Source organism: Chelmon rostratus, chromosome 2, assembly GCF_017976325.1.
Source record: "Chelmon rostratus isolate fCheRos1 chromosome 2, fCheRos1.pri, whole genome shotgun sequence".
In the NCBI taxonomy this organism is placed as follows: Eukaryota; Metazoa; Chordata; class Actinopteri; order Chaetodontiformes; family Chaetodontidae; genus Chelmon; species Chelmon rostratus.
The window spans coordinates 28,880,046-28,895,240 of record NC_055659.1 but is presented as its reverse complement, the minus strand read 5'-3'; the positions used below and the strand labels follow the sequence as shown (position 1 = coordinate 28,895,240).

Sequence of the window (15,195 nt, the reverse complement as noted above, 5' to 3'; positions counted from 1 at the left end):
TGACCCCCTGACGACCTTGGACAGGCTATAACTTCCGGTGTCGCCAGGGGATCTGTTCCTGCAGAATCTTCTCGCGAAGCCACAAAGATTCTGAGGGACTGAACGCTCTGGCGGTCATCCAGGATTCATAGAACTGTAGCTACATGCGTAACTATCGTTCTATTTCATTCTTCCTGACCGCCAGAGGCGGTGCTTTAAGCACTGGATGACCAATACCAACAAAGTCACGAGGAATCCGAAATACAGACCTTATTGACTGGAAGCAGAAGAACTTGGTAGGAGGACCACACCCAGTGGGTGAGGAGAGGCAATGTTTACCCGATAGAATCTTGCAAAAGTGCTTGGCGACGCCCACGAGGCTGCGGCACATATTGCCTCCAGAGGCACTCCTCTCAGTGCAGCCCATGATGTGGAGACGCTTCTCACAGAGTGGCATCTCACGCCAGATGGCAGAGGATGACCACCCGCCTTATATGCTTGACAAATGGCTTCCACGATCGAGTGAGCGAGACGCTGTTTGGAGAGAGGAAAACCTTTCTTTGGACCGCCAAAGCACACGAAAAGCTGGTCCGACTGGCGTATGCCCACAGTTCTGTCCACATAGGCTCTCAGAGCACGCACAGGACACAACAGCACCGACTTCCCATCCCCTTCCCCTACTGGTGGGTCAAACCGAGGCAGGTGGATAGGCTGATTAAGGTGCGAGTTTGACAAGACCTTAGGCAAGAAAGCAGGATTCGGCCATAAGGTGACCCCTGAACCGTCTGAGTTCCAGCGTAGGCAGGAACTGCTGACCGACAGAGCATGAAGCTCGCTAACACGTTTTGCCGAGGTGATAGCAAGTAGGAAAGCAGTCTTCACTGACAACCACCGTAGGCCTGCCTGTGCCAGGGGCTCAAAGGGTGGCGAGCACAGAGCATCCAACACCAGAGGCAGGTCCCATGCTGGAGCTCTCGGCAGTCGTGGGGGACGTAGTCTCAGAGCCCCCTTCAAGAAGAGGGTCACCAACCTGTGACATCCCACCGTGTTGTTATTGACTAGAACGTGCCGAGATGAAATGGCGGCTACGTACACCTTCAGGGTAGAGGGTGACCGACCGCTGTCCAGGAGGGACTGCAAAAACTCCAAAATAATAGGCACAGAGCAGTGCACAGGGTCCTCATGCCTTCCTGAACACCACCCAGAGAACAGCCGCCACCTGTTCTCATACTGTGCACGGGTAGACGGTGCTCTGGCGTTCAGGACAGTATTGCGGACGGTGCCTATACACTCATTCAGCAGCGGATCGGACCCTGCAGCGGCCAGACCCACAGCTGAAGAGGACGAGGGTTGGGATGCCACACCCGGCCCCCCAGCTGAGACAGGAGGTCCTTCCTGTCGGGGAGGCGCCATGGTGAGCCATGACAGAGCCTGCGAAGGAGAGGAAACCACGTCCGCCCCGGCCAGAAGGGGGCCACCAGCAGCAGTCTGTGGCCCCGCTGAAGAACCCTCTGCAGCGTTGCCATAATCAGAGGGACTGGCGGGAATGCGTACAGGAGACCCTCTGGCCACTCGTGTGCCAGGGCATCCTGCCCCAGAGTGCTGGTCTCCTCCGTCCAGGAGAACCAAAGAGGACAATGGGTAGTCTCTTCTGAGGCAAAGAGATCCACCTCTGCCCTGCCAAAGAGGCCCCAGATGTGGAGCACCACCTCTGGGTGAAGCCGCCAGTCCCCTGGGGGAGGCTTGCGGCGGGAAAGAAAGTCTGCTACGTCGTTCCGCTTCCCCGGTAGATGCATTGCCCTGAGGCTGGCCAGACAGTGGGCTGTCCAAGTCAAGAGGCTCCAGGTCACCTGCAGCAACCGCATTGACCTGGTACTCCCTTGATGATTTATTTGAGAAACGGTCGACATGTTGTCCGACCGTATCAGTACGTGCCTCCCCCTCAAGTATGGGAGAAAGTGCTTGAGCGCCAGGTGCACAGCCCGTAGCTCTAGTACATTGATATGCTCCGTGCGAGCCTGAGCAGACCACTGTCCCTGAGCTGTTCTGTTCTGCCACACTGCACCCCACCCTGAGAGGGAAGCATCCGTTGTGACAGTCTCCCGACGGGACGGAACAGACCCCATTGGCACACCCTGTAACATGAAGGCCCTTTTCCTCCATGGAGACAGAGCAAGTAGGCAGCGCCCTGATGCCCTGATCCTCCTGTGCCTGTGCCACTTGGCATCCAAGTGAAGGCTGTTCAGCCACCGTTGAAGAGGGCGAAGTGACAGCAAGCCTAAAGGAACAACGGTTGCAGCAGCTGTCAACTTGCCCAGGAGGTGTAGATACTGCACGTAGGGCAACCACTTGCCCTGCCGGAAGAGGGGAAGGAGGCGGAGGATGTCGTCCACCCGCCGAATTGAAGGGCAAGCCTTCATGGTTAGAGTCCAGAGCCACACCTAGGAAGGTTATACTTTGTGAAGGTGTCAGACAGCTCTTGCTGATGTTCACCCTGAGACCCAGCCGGGCCACGTGAGCCAGAAGAGCAGCCGTATCTTGCACCACTTGAGACTGGGAAGGCGCACACACCAGCCAGTCATCTAGATAGGGAAGGATCTTTATGCCCCATGATTGCAGGGGAGAGAGGGCTGCTGCCACACAGCGGGTGAACACCCGTGGGGGGAGGGAGAGACCAAAGGGTAGCACTCTGAACTGAAAATGGCGGCCTTGAAAGGCAAACCGGAGGAATTGCCTGTGGTGAGGTATGATGGGAACATGAAAATAGGCATCCTTCAGGTCGATGGAAGTAAACCACTCCCCTCTGGCAACCACCTGTAGAACCTCTGCAACGGTGAGCATGTGAAATGGCATTACCTTCAGGAATCTGTTGAGGCCCCTGAGATCGAGGATGGGGCGAAATCCGCCATCTTTCTTCTCCACCAGAAAGTACGTCGAGTAGTATCCCCCGGGCTGTGACAGGGGATCTACTGGCTCGATGGCACCTTTGACCAGGAGGGCAGACAGCTCTTGGTCCAAGGCTAAGGCTTTTGCCGGGTCGCTTATGGTGGTCATTTTGACCCGGCTGAAGGGAGGGGGCCGGCGTCGGAACTGCAGTTTGTACCCCTGGGCTAGGGTGGACACCACCCAGGGGTCCGAGGTGTAAGCAGCCCAATAACTGAGCTGTTGCTGGGAAAAGCAGCCGACGACAAGCCCCGGAACTTCAGTTCCAGGCCCCCCGGCCTTTGGAGGCTCTGGGGGGGCGCCGGTTAACATCCAAGGCCCGAGGCTGACTAGAGGGCTGCCAATCAGGGGCCCGGGCATCCTGAGCTGCCCGTCGAGCAGGCTGCTGCGCTGACCGTTGCACTGGTCGCTGTACTGGCTGCCGAGGCCTCTGGTAGCTACCAGAGCCAGGCTGTGGCTGAGAGCGGCGCTGCACAACTGCTGAAGAACCTCTAGGTCGAGCAGGGGGGGGCACACTCCTGTGGAGACCTGAGAGCTGCTGTCTGGTTTGTCTGGCTTGGACCGTCCGTTTTAGTGCCTCTAAAGCAGCCGACCCAAACAACTCTCCTGGCTCCACCGGGATGCTGCGAAGGGTCCTTCTACATGCCTCTGAGAAGGGTGACTGAGCCAGCCAAACCTGCCGGTGAGCCTGGACCAGGGTGGACATCACACGCCCTACCTCCCTGGTCATCAGGGCGAAGGCCTGCAGAGACGCATCACTAAAATTATGAGCTGATGTGTCTTGTGTAGTCTCTTGAAGGCAGGCTGAGAGGGCGAGCATGAGGTGAGACATAGAGTTCCCGATGCGCTCGCTGGAACCGACTGGGCCTGCGGTGCATCTAGCTGCAGGCACACCAAGGCCATACGTATGATGGCCCCCATGGAGTTACCCTCTGAGCAACCACCTGAACTATGGGTCGAGGAACGAGAGCCTGCTTGTGAGGGATGGGAAACAGTGTCATGAGAGACCGTGTCTGTCCCATATTCCCCAAACTCAGTGGCTGAAGCTGCCGTTGAGAGGATGTCATCCTCTGGACCAGACAAGGTCACCTGAGGAGCGGATGCAGACGCACTCCCTGCACCAGTCCCTGTCAGGAGGGCTAAAAAGATGGACTTCATCTGATTAAGCTCTGCTGTCAAGTGGTCAACTCTGGAAGCAAGCTCACACTTTTTTGTCTTCTTCCTGGAGGAAGCACCGTCAGTGTCTGGAGCCCGACGCTTTGGTCGGCTAGGTCGGGCTGGGGACAGCCTACGAGTATCAGTTAGGACTCCCTGTGAGGGGACACCACTAAAAAATTGTTCCACCTCAGCCAGTCTTGCAACCCTCACTGCCCGGGGCATGAAGCTGCAATTCATGCAGGGGTCCTCTGATAGACCCTCCCTCAGGTGCTCGATGCCAAGACATGAGGGGCAAAGGTCATGACCGTCCTCGGGCTGCAGAGGCGCCATACAGGCGGTACAGGAGTGAGAATTCATCATAAGAATTACGATCGAGTTGCTATTGCCAACTCTAAATCAAACGGGACGCTGCAAGGTACGAAGTCCTTGCCAGAACAACCAGATTAGCTCGAGCGAAAGCACTGCTGCTAACCGTAATGAGACCGAAGACAAAAACACACCTATGCTGGGAGAGGGAGCGAAACCACAGCCGTCACCAACAGGTCGCTACTGCAAGATTACTAGCCCAAAACAGGTACAAACAAAGTTGCCACCAAATAATAAAGTTAGCTTAAGCGGACACACTGCGGCTAACTGTAAAGATAACAGAGCAACACTACGCCGGGAGAGGGAGCGAAAACACTACCGTCACCAACAAGTCGTCACTGTAAGCTAATAAACAAAACGTGTGCAACCAAGTCGCTGCCAATTAGTAAAGTTAGCTTAAGTGGACACACTGCGGCTAACTGAAAAGATAACGGAACATAACTAAGCCGGGAGAGGGAGCGAAAACACTGCCGTCACCAACAAGTCGTAACTGTAAAGCTACTGAATAAAACAGGTGCAACCAAAGTTGCTACCAATTAATAAAGTTAGCTTAAGCGGACACACTGCGGCTAACTGAAAAGATAACGGAACATAACCAAACCGGGAGAGGGAGCGAAAACACTGCCGTCACCAACAAGTCGTAACTGTAAGGCTACTAAACAAAACAGGTGCAACCAAAGTTGCTACCAATTAATAAAGTTAGCTTAAGCGGACACACTGCGGCTAACTGTGAGAGTAACAGAGCACAACCAAGCCGGGAGAGGGAGCGAAAACACTGCCGTCACCAACAAAGTACAATATGTGTCTGATTAGCGGTACTTTACCAGTCGGATCCAACCGTGTGATGCAGGATAATCCGAAGGATGGAGCGCCTCACTGCCCGGGGCGATGCCGGTGAAACCGCACACACCGCCTCCCGGAGTGACAGCTTGACGCAGCTCCGACCAGCAATGAGCGGTCACAAGGCTACCGGCGACAAGCTGCAAGACTGCTGTACGTAGCGGTGATAACTAGCTCCAAGCTAATGCTATGACCGTAGTACACCTGCGAAGCGAGAAGAAAAAAGGAACAGATCCCCTGGCGACACCGGAAGTTATAGCCTGTCCGAGGTCGTCAGGGGGTCACTCACAGGTGACTTTGTTGGTATTACTTCTCAACCTGCGAATGCGCGAGACGGAGTCATTCAGTGCTTAAAGCACCGCCTCTGGCGGTCAGGAAGGATGAAATAGAACCTCAGTGGCATTCCACATCTTCTTTCCATAGACCTACATGTGTTTCATCATGTCTTTGTTATGTAACAGGGTTTCTCTCCTGCATGTGTGGATCCTTGTGTATTCTCAGACACTCGCTTCGTACATATCTTATGCCACACTCTTTCCAGCACATGGTTTTGGACCTGTGTGAACATACATGGGCCTTTTTAAATGGGACCCTTTGGTAAACACTTTGCCACAGACGTTACACAGATTGTCCTCTCCTCCAAAGGTCCAGTCACACTCTCTGCAGACATTATGTTGTTTGGAGGACAGAGAATTGCTGTATTGCATCCTTAACAAACTCCTGTAGTGGAAAAATCCTCCACTCAGCTTCTAACAAAAAGGTCTGATGTGTCTGTTTTGTGATGTTCAAACTGGGATACAGCATCACCTTTGAACAGGTCCTGAAGTTTCTCTTTGTCATGGAGACTAGCGTAGATTCTCTGGTCACTGTATCCAGCCACTTCTGTGCACATTTGGACTGCATGTCTGCTCTTGCATGTAAACTTGCAGAGTCTCTTTCACACATGGTAAGAAGTACATGCTTTAACAATGTCTTGTTCAGCTGTGCTTGTTCATTATTCAAACAAAAATTCTCTGATCTCTAATTCTTACCCATTAAACAGTGTAAACATATTTATATGACATCCCAGTCAAGTCCCAGGCAACATATTTAGGGATCTTAGTAACTAAAACTGAAGATGAATGACGCAATTTGAACTTCAGCTGCATTTTGGGTAAAAAGATTCAGTCTGTGGCTGCTGAGACACTTGGTTTGAACTCTGTTAACCACAGCTGAAGGTATATTCTGGCTCACTTCTGCTCTTGCATTAAACATTGATTCCTCTGACAGTAAATCTATATTTAAGTCTGTTTGGACATTTCTCTGTAACCAGCAATCCATCTGGAACTTTACATCATATGTTGCTGTTATATGATATATGCTAATGTCACTGAGAGAAAACTGAGTAAGTTTGCTTAATTGAATAACGCTGCATCTCGCACCGGTGAGTCGAGAAGGTGGATATGGCAACTTAGGAGCAAAAATCAGTTTCATGTGAAACGCTTGTAATTAACTTGACATGAATTATTTCAGATTTATATTAATTTAATTCCCTTCAGAGGGAAATGTTGCACTTTTCACTCTACTACATTTGTTTAGCACTTTTAGACATGTTTAATACTAAAAATCATTAACAACTGAATTCTGATGTATTATAGTTTATTAAGTTAAACTACTCTGCAGTATATGAAAGAGAGAAGAGTTGTTTCTTACATATTAGTCAGTAATTATAATCCTATTATATACTCTATATAAGAGAAAGTAAAAATGTTTTTACTTCTGGTACTTTAATTTTGATGAGAATACTTTTGTACTCTGTTTTGAATGCAGGACTTTTTCTTATTTTTGTGGTATTTCTACCTTTAGGCTAGAAGCAATGAAGTTAACGTAAAAGGTCTGAATGCTCCTTCCTCCTCTGAAAATAGCAACAGATTAAAGAAAGACAACCTAGGATTAAAGGCCTTAGAATAATAAATCACTGTCTTAATCCTCCCCCTTACGTCGCTCTATAGCCTGTGTACTTGCACGGGCACATACACAGATGCACACACATGCAGAGTCAGCCCGTGTTCCTGTCCCTCTGTGCGGGCATAAAGGTGGAGCTGATTCCCTGCCTTCCCCGCATCCTTCAGTGCGCAGGTGGAGCATCATCCTGTCGGGATCTGCACTGCGCTCTGCTGGACGGCAGCTGAACAGCTCAACACACACATGTTTTTTAGAGAAGGGCGACGCATTTTGAGCATCTCGGCCCCCACTCACTATGATGACACCGCCGTGTTTCGCGTGAACAGCCCACTCGCCCATTTCATTGGTGCCTTCTCTGAGCGGGGATGGGCACAATTCTGCAGGAGCGAGTGGCACAACAATGCCAGGAGAGGGTCTCCATCAGGGAGAGGGAATGGAAGAGGAAGGCGTCGTGGACCAACAGCAGGCCTAATGTGCTCAGGTAGCGTGAAGCCGTCGTGTGTTTGTCGGTGCAGACAGACATGTCGTGGTGTCTCTCTCCAGCGGCACGGTCGCCCCGGTGGCGCCGCGGAGACGCGCGTTGTTCGTGGATCCACTTTGATCCCTCAGTCTCTGTGCATCCGTGCTTCAACCGAGTTATTATAAAACAGAGCCGTCATGTCGGCACTGCCAATCACGGGATATATTACAGTTACTGCATTTGTGTTGTCCTTTGCAGCATTTGGGTGATTGGTTATGTTTAATGTTTAATCTTTTTTTTTTTTTCAAGCAATAAAATGGGTAGGCGGCAGTCACAAAGGAGGTCACTGCAGCCACAGTACATGTCCCCAAGTCAAGAAAATAACAGTGAGAAGGTAAGTGTGATGTGAACTGGCAGGACTAGTTGATAAATAGATTTTTAATTTTCAGATTAGAGCTCAAATGTGTGCTTTTTTCCTCTGCTTTCTCTCACAGTCTATTAATAAACAGTAAAAAACATTGCAGCATTAGTGTAAAGAACTGATGTGTGTGAGGACTGAAAATGTGTACAGGCTTAATATTGAATCTCTGCAATCTCAGAGGCTGCAGCAAAGAAGAAAGCACAAGTCCAACACACCCTCAACCAAACGCAATACTTCTCAGCACAGGTGAGGCTGCTGTTTGTACACATTTTCTGCCATTCTGTGCTGCCTGGATGCTAAGACGGTATCATTATTTTTCCCTCTAGTGCTCAGGTAACCTCAGATTTAAAGCTCCATCCGCTGGCCCCTGCAGGGCACAGGATGGAGCCAAAGGCGCAGCCGGCTGGTCAGCACTGCAGCCGCAGAGAACACAAGAACACAGGTTTCAGAGGGAGCAGACACACACCAGCCTTTCCCTGCCACCGCCTGACCGAGTCAAGTCCTGATCTGCTGGAGAGACCAAACGCAGAGGTGTGGGGTATGAGGGGCCATCAGGAAGGCGACAGTGACACTGACTTGTCTGAGTCAGAGAGACTTCCTGTGTCGCCCTCTGGTCGGGTTCCTCCACAGCTCGAGCTGAGGCCAGAGGTCATTGAGGCTGAAGACCGCTCCTCTTGCAGCCACGGGTCCAGAGGACGCAGCCATGGTGGGTTTGACTTCCCAGACTTCCTGCCTCCACCTTTTAACTCCTGGAGCCTCAGTCAGCTGGCCGTCTTCTACAACATGGAGGGGCGGGGGGCCCCACGGCCAAGGCCTGTGGGCCCTTTGGAAAGGTACCTGGACAGGCTGCTACAGCTGGAGTGGCGCCAGATTCAGACCTTCCAGGAGGAGAGTGGGAAGTCGGCGGTGTCAGATGTTATATCCAGCTGCCACAGGTCACCTGCTGCTGCCTCATCACGCCTCAGCTCTCCAAAGTGTATCCTCCAGTGTCAGCGTGCCTTCCCCCTCACCTTCCTCTCCTCGTTGGCCAATCACTCTGCCCTGCTCTCCGGCTGTGCCTGCACTCTCTGCCGCATCCGCTACTCCACCTGTTACACGTCGTGCTGCCGCTCCACTCATAGCCACGCCCGTCAATCCAGACTGAGTCCCATGCTGGAGCGCAAGGGGCCTGCATCGCTCCCCAAAAGGAGCTACAGCGAGAGCAGGGTGCATTCCTCAGACAGGAGCTCGGCTTCCCAAGCTCAGAGGTTCAGCAGCCCTGTGAGGACCAACAGCCACCTGAGGAGAATGCAAGCCTCAGGCAACATCCGCAACCCTGCTCAAGGTGCCAACATGAAGCCTCATTCCACTGCCAGAGACTCTAGTGTCGGGGCTGGGAGGGACCGTTTGGGCGCAAGGGGAGATATGTTGGCCCACAGGACAGACGGGTATAGGAAGAGGAGTGGCTCAGAGCAGAGAAGAGGTGGAGTAGAAAGACAACAAGGCGCATCAGAGAAAAGACGGAGTGGTTCAGAGTGTAGAAGAGGAGGAGCTGAGCGGAGGAGAACTGCTGAGCTCAAGGAATGGGAAATAAAACCAGATGCTGTCACTGCAATAATGCACAATTTACCTGGGTCCAAAAAGTCTCCTACAAACAGACCAAACAGGGTGAAACAGGTTGAATTTGTTACATAACAGCAACTTGAGTACTGTAAGTGTAATCTGTATGCCACAGCTACAGTCATCATTCATATTTGATGAATGTATATTTTGACTTATTTTTCCTTATTTGAACAGGTTGACAACAGAAAGTGTAGCAAGATTGTAAATGTTTTGGGTTTTCTTCACTGCTGGATGTTATATTTTGCCAGATTTATTAGTTCTCAGCCAATTATAGGTACATTATTGCGTTTAATCCAATGCTGTGATTGCAGTCAAATAAGCTAATGAGAATGGATGGTCACATGGACTACTGATCATACAGAAATCATAAGAGCATGTGGATATTTATATAAAAATCTTTCTTTTTAATCAACCTGGTAAGCCTCTGTCAGCACAAGAACTGATGTATATATTTGTATGCAGGATTTTTCAACACACCACCAGTTTTACGAGTGACTATGTTTTTGTTTGCCAACAAACTAACTGTATATTGAATGTTATTAAAGTTTACCACATTTTAAATTGACAGGTGTAATTCTTCAAAGTTGTTGGAGCAAAGTGTAGAAACATGGTAAGGTAGGTTTCTTCATTTATTTATCATAGAGATTTGTGGACATGCAACAATTAAATCATGTAATATGTCATTGCTAGTTTATAAGGTCAAAATAAGAAATTGCACCATTCTGTCTTGAACAAGGGATATACAGGCATCACAAGGGTGACACACTGTAGTTAGAGCTGCAATGTGTGTTTAATTTCAAAAAAGACTATTCATTGAATGGGTGTGCGTTTTTTAATACAATGTGCCACACTGACTGTGATGCGTGTATGAAGCATAGCAGTATCCAGCACAAACATCAACTAAATATCAAACAACACACATTAGCAGCGACACACCATCCTCACAATTAAGCCTGATGGTGGCAGCACGGTGCCAGGGGGATGTTCCTCTGGAGGGGAGGGAGAGGACGAAAGTCTGCTGGACCCGGCACCACTGCATTCTGCTTCATGTGAAAAGCTGTTAAATGTGGAGGTAAGTATTCATTGCAGTAATACACTGTGTGTGTGTATGTGTGTGTGTGTTTGTGTGTGTGTGTGTGTGTGTGTGACTGACTGACTGAGTGATTAGAAAAAAAGGAAGGAAAAGAATGCTAGTGACAGAGAAACAACTTCCCTTCTCAATTGCCAGTTTTGAATGATTTTCAACAAACTCCTTCATATCAGTGAACTATATACCTATGTAATAGTATGGCTGGTATATCTCAGTGTTACGCTTACATAGTAAATGTTAAGTCCATGGGGGATGTGTGTGTATGTTCTAATACATGCAGATAAACGCTTCTGCATGAAGAAAGAAACGACCCAAGCACATTGTTCGCGGGGAATTATTACTATGCGGGTCCCCGTCGGTCCGTTCTGCTGCCAGTCGTTGTTTCAGACCGGACGTATTTCTGTAGCGACACAGCCACCATGGACGCTGAATCTCAGCGAGTTTTGAAGTATTTGACAGAAGTTGAGGAGGCAGCTGAAGATGTTCTCGCCACTAAACAACAGGTAATGAAATATTTGTTAACAATAAGCTGTTTAATGCAGAGGGTGGACTGACATATCAGCTAACGGAACTGTACCGAGAATGTTAGCAGCTAAGCTAACTAGCTAAATTGTGTTCTCGTGGTCAGCGAGTTTATTTTAGGAAACTACATTTGCACTTACCGTTATTGTCAAATGAACACACACCTACTCTGGGAAAAGGTTTTTAGCAGCTCTGCGTTAATATTGGTAGTACGTCAAAATCATACATACACTGACCAAATAAAAACAACACATTGTACTCTGCAATACAAAGCAAAGCAGCCCAACAGTACGTTAAATAATTTAAGTTGCTGTAACGTTAAGTATAATAAAATAAAACTTATGTAAAATGTTTATTTTTTAGGACCAATTTATTTTATTAGTATTATTCAGATGTTTTCGTTTTGATGTGATGCTGTCAAATGCTACCAAAATAGCATTCTTTGATAAAATGACAAGTTGTTTAGGTTAACCAGTACAGTAGGAGATGTGTATTTAGCTCAGAGTGTGGGCACCGCAGAAACGGTTTTCTGTTTCAGCTTCACCGAAAAATTAATTTGAGCAGTGGAAGGAATTTGACTTTTGTAGCAGAAGCTAAACCGGAAATGAGGCTTAAAACTTTATTGGTCATTAAATTGAAACTGGCTTCTCATAATTTGTCCATCTCAGTTACTAATATGAAGGGGCACAAATGCCAGAAACAACAAATATTTAATACAGGGATCTTGTGTTGTATTGTGCTAGGATGTACACTACACGCAGTTCGATTTTGAAGGTCACTTAGTATATTGCAGTCATATACAACAGTAACAGACAGTTAATATAAAGTCTCCATGGCAATAGTACAGTTAACCAAAACACTGTTCTTATTGCATATTTATATTATAACTTCTATATACCTACTTAACATGGCTGTTGTCTGTAACTCTGTGATTATGTTTTACTCATCAATTCAAAATAAAAAATGAATGCTGACAAGAGCTTGTTTTTACTTTTTCACATTCTACAATGAATAAGCAAATGGAGTTGCAGCATCCACCCACTGTCAATATTGATATTTCAGATCGTGGACCTGGACACAAAGAGAAACAGGAACAGAGAGGCATTGAACGCACTGAAAAATGAAATGCCAGATTCAGGTGAGTGACCCTTCATGACAGGATGTTGTCACTCGGTTGCTATTGCACAAACATTCAAACAGGTACGCCTTAGACACATTAGCTTAGGTTATAAAAGCAACTGTCCCGTTGATTTTACAGTGGAACAGTTTAGTATCTTCAGAGTAAGGTGCGTAGTTGTAATAGTGGTTGTTGATGTCGCTGTAACTCTACTGTGATTTGCAGAGAAAGTGAAGGTTTGCTTCGGAAACATGTTCATCAAAATTCCCAAAGCGAAGACGAGAGAGATGATTCAGAAAGGTAAACAACTGAAGTTAACACAATCCAAATGTACTGGGTAGATTTCCACGATAAATGCAACTTTAAATAGACATGTTGTACATGTATTGTTGTTACATATGAAATCAGCCTAAACTCTTGTGATCTTTATTTCTCATCTGCAGACCAAGAGCAGCTGGACAAGGAGATAAATGACCTTCGCAAAGGACTGAAAGCAAAAGTCAATCATCTCAATGAGATGCAAGGTATGAAGAGTATTTTGGCTGTTCAACTGGCTACTTGCAACATGCTATGCTAAAGGAATAGTTTGACAGTGAGGGGGAATATGCTTATATGCTTTCTCACAGAGAGTTGGATGAAAATATTGACACTCTGGTGAGTGGTAAGGAGACAGTTAGCTTAGCATTTACATCTAACTAATTAATTGTGCTTTGTTTAACCTGTACATAAACAGATATGCAAAAAACAACATTTGCTGTTTGGTAGCAACTCAGTAATATAATAGCAATAAGTGGAAACATTTCAGTTGCTACTACTTTGTGAACTTTGAGTCAAATCAGGTCTGTCACTACACTGAATATCCTCCTGGCAGTCTTCTGAAAGGTGACTATGATGTGTGTCTTTTTGGTTGTTTGCAGGAAACCCTGAGCTGAGAGGCTACAGTCTTTCTCCTCTGTCCTCTGATGAAATCAGATCTATTAACAGCCTTTTAAAGAGATGACATCAGATCTGCAAATCGTGGAATATTTCTGAGGACACAAGGACGAAGAGAGAACGTTGATAAGATGGCAACTCTAATGTGCTAACCTCGGAATGAGCTGATGACTCTAAATTATTCTCCTGGATGATCGACAGTATGGATGTAATTGACATCTTCATAACCTGTTTTTAGGACTTTTTTTTTAATTCATGTCAATCTAGGTCTTAAATCTGCAAACAACAAATTTAAGACAGAAACTGCATTCACTCATTCCTTTTCCCTCTCAGTTGTTCAAGCTTCACTCCTACCATTTTCAGCCATCTTGATGAGCTGTCTGCTTTAAAACAGCTTCTTACCAGACACAGTGGTGACCTGCATTTGTAAAACCATCACAGGTGTTGAAAAAGCAGTTCTTGTTTTTAACTGTTCCAACCATAGCTGATGCTGTTGCATTTGTGCTCTGTAGTCGCTGGCTGCAGCTTGATAGCGTTATAACAAGCTTACTGCTAGCCACACCCACAGCAAGTGTTGTTCTCAACATTTCAGCTAATCGACCTGAAAAGCAAATGTCAGGCTCACTCTAAAAAATATGGAAAGATAACTGTAGTTCATTGCAAATTGAGTTTGATTTTTGTAACTCCAGCCATCAGCTTAATCAGTTATGAGAACACTGTACTAATTAAAGTACCTGCTGACATCTGTCAGTGTGGAAGCATCTGTGTTAAAAAGTGTCTAGCAGGAGAAAACACAAGCCATCCTTGGCACAGGTTGTAAACAAGCAGACAGTTTTGCCAGATTAGCTTCCACTTTATTCAGTAGGAAAGCTGCACATATCCACTGCACTGTCAGGGATGAGGCAGGAAATTAGTAAGGACATAGGGATGGTTGTTACAGCACACAATTTTCATAATCTGAGGACTGTTTGATATGAGCTCCAGTGTGTAGTTGGTGAATGGCCACAAGGGGGCAGTGCAGTGCAAATGCACAGAAGAAGGACAGAGCCTTGTTTGAATTCCTGCCTCTATGGCCTCACTAGCAGTCTTGAAATGCCCTGATATTAATGCAGCACTGCTTTGTAATAAGCTATGTAATACACACCAGAAACTTCTTAATCTTTGCAGATGACCAGTGTGTTTGCCAGGTCATAATGGACAATGTTTGTTTCATATTGTGGCTTTTTTTGGGTTGGATCTTTTGTCCTTACAATCTTTTCTATGAATAAATGCATTGGATATGTTCTGTGTACTTCTTTTACGTTGACAAGTCAGTCTGTTTTCTGTTTTGTTTTTCTTTGAGACATACCTGTACATCCTTAGTCACAATGTGAGTGATAAACAAGCAGTGTGCTGTCCCAAGAAAGAAGAAACCAAGGAAGGAACACGGAAGAAGTAAATAGGTGCACTGCGGTGTAAGCCCTTGGTCTGACATGCCACAGAGCATGAGAAGACATGAATAGCCTCAGGCAACGGGAGAAAGGGAGAGACGACAGTCACATAGTGTGATTGTTTGTGTGCGTGGATGTGGTGGTGCTATTAGTTCACTCTCCTCAGACTTGGGTTGCGTGCCACAGCTCACAGACCTGGAACCAGCTCCGAGTGATGAATTTATGAGTCAAAGGATAGGAACCTGCTGATCCGCTTAAATGTTCGATAATTATACCAAACAAGACACGCAACGGTGCTATGTTAAGAAAGTGACACACTGACACTCAGCATCTGTCTTCCACCTGTGAACTACAAATCAAGATATTCTGAGCTGATGATTGATTATACGA

At 47.3% G+C, this 15,195-nt stretch overlaps 2 protein-coding genes and 1 pseudogene across 3 annotated transcripts; 1 reads left to right on the top strand and 2 right to left on the bottom strand.

The window, feature by feature from the left end:
• Positions 1–249: 249 nt before the first annotated feature.
• LOC121613147 lies at positions 250–1,266 on the bottom strand (the record flags this gene model as incomplete). Its single annotated transcript, XM_041946437.1, has 1 exon — positions 250–1,266. A coding segment is annotated over one exon (1,017 nt), but the record flags the coding sequence as incomplete, so codon positions are not given.
• An 8-nt stretch (positions 1,267–1,274) lies between these two features.
• Positions 1,275–4,410, bottom strand: LOC121613136 (annotated as a pseudogene).
• Positions 4,411–10,729: 6,319 nt separating this feature from the next.
• pdrg1 (p53 and DNA-damage regulated 1) lies at positions 10,730–14,655 on the top strand. 2 transcript variants are annotated; one of them, XM_041958972.1, is made up of 6 exons: positions 10,730–10,785; positions 11,084–11,306; positions 12,388–12,463; positions 12,668–12,742; positions 12,886–12,966; positions 13,360–14,655. In XM_041958972.1, exons 2-6 carry the CDS (start codon positions 11,223–11,225, stop codon positions 13,440–13,442), a joined length of 399 nt encoding a protein of 132 aa, XP_041814906.1. In that variant the 5' UTR covers positions 10,730–10,785; positions 11,084–11,222; the 3' UTR covers positions 13,443–14,655. The 2 variants fall into 2 exon arrangements, with proteins under 2 accessions (XP_041814906.1, XP_041814897.1); XM_041958963.1 differs by having other exon boundaries at positions 10,767–10,785; positions 11,210–11,306.
• The last annotated feature ends 540 nt before the right edge of the window (positions 14,656–15,195 follow it).

Excerpts from the sequence above, each read along its gene's own strand:
- pdrg1 (XM_041958963.1), top strand. Across the intron at positions 12,464-12,667 it reads AAATGAAATGCCAGATTCAG|AGAAAGTGAAGGTTTGCTTC; the intron begins GTGAGTGACCCT and ends TGTGATTTGCAG. Across the intron at positions 12,967-13,359 it reads TCATCTCAATGAGATGCAAG|GAAACCCTGAGCTGAGAGGC; the intron begins GTATGAAGAGTA and ends GGTTGTTTGCAG.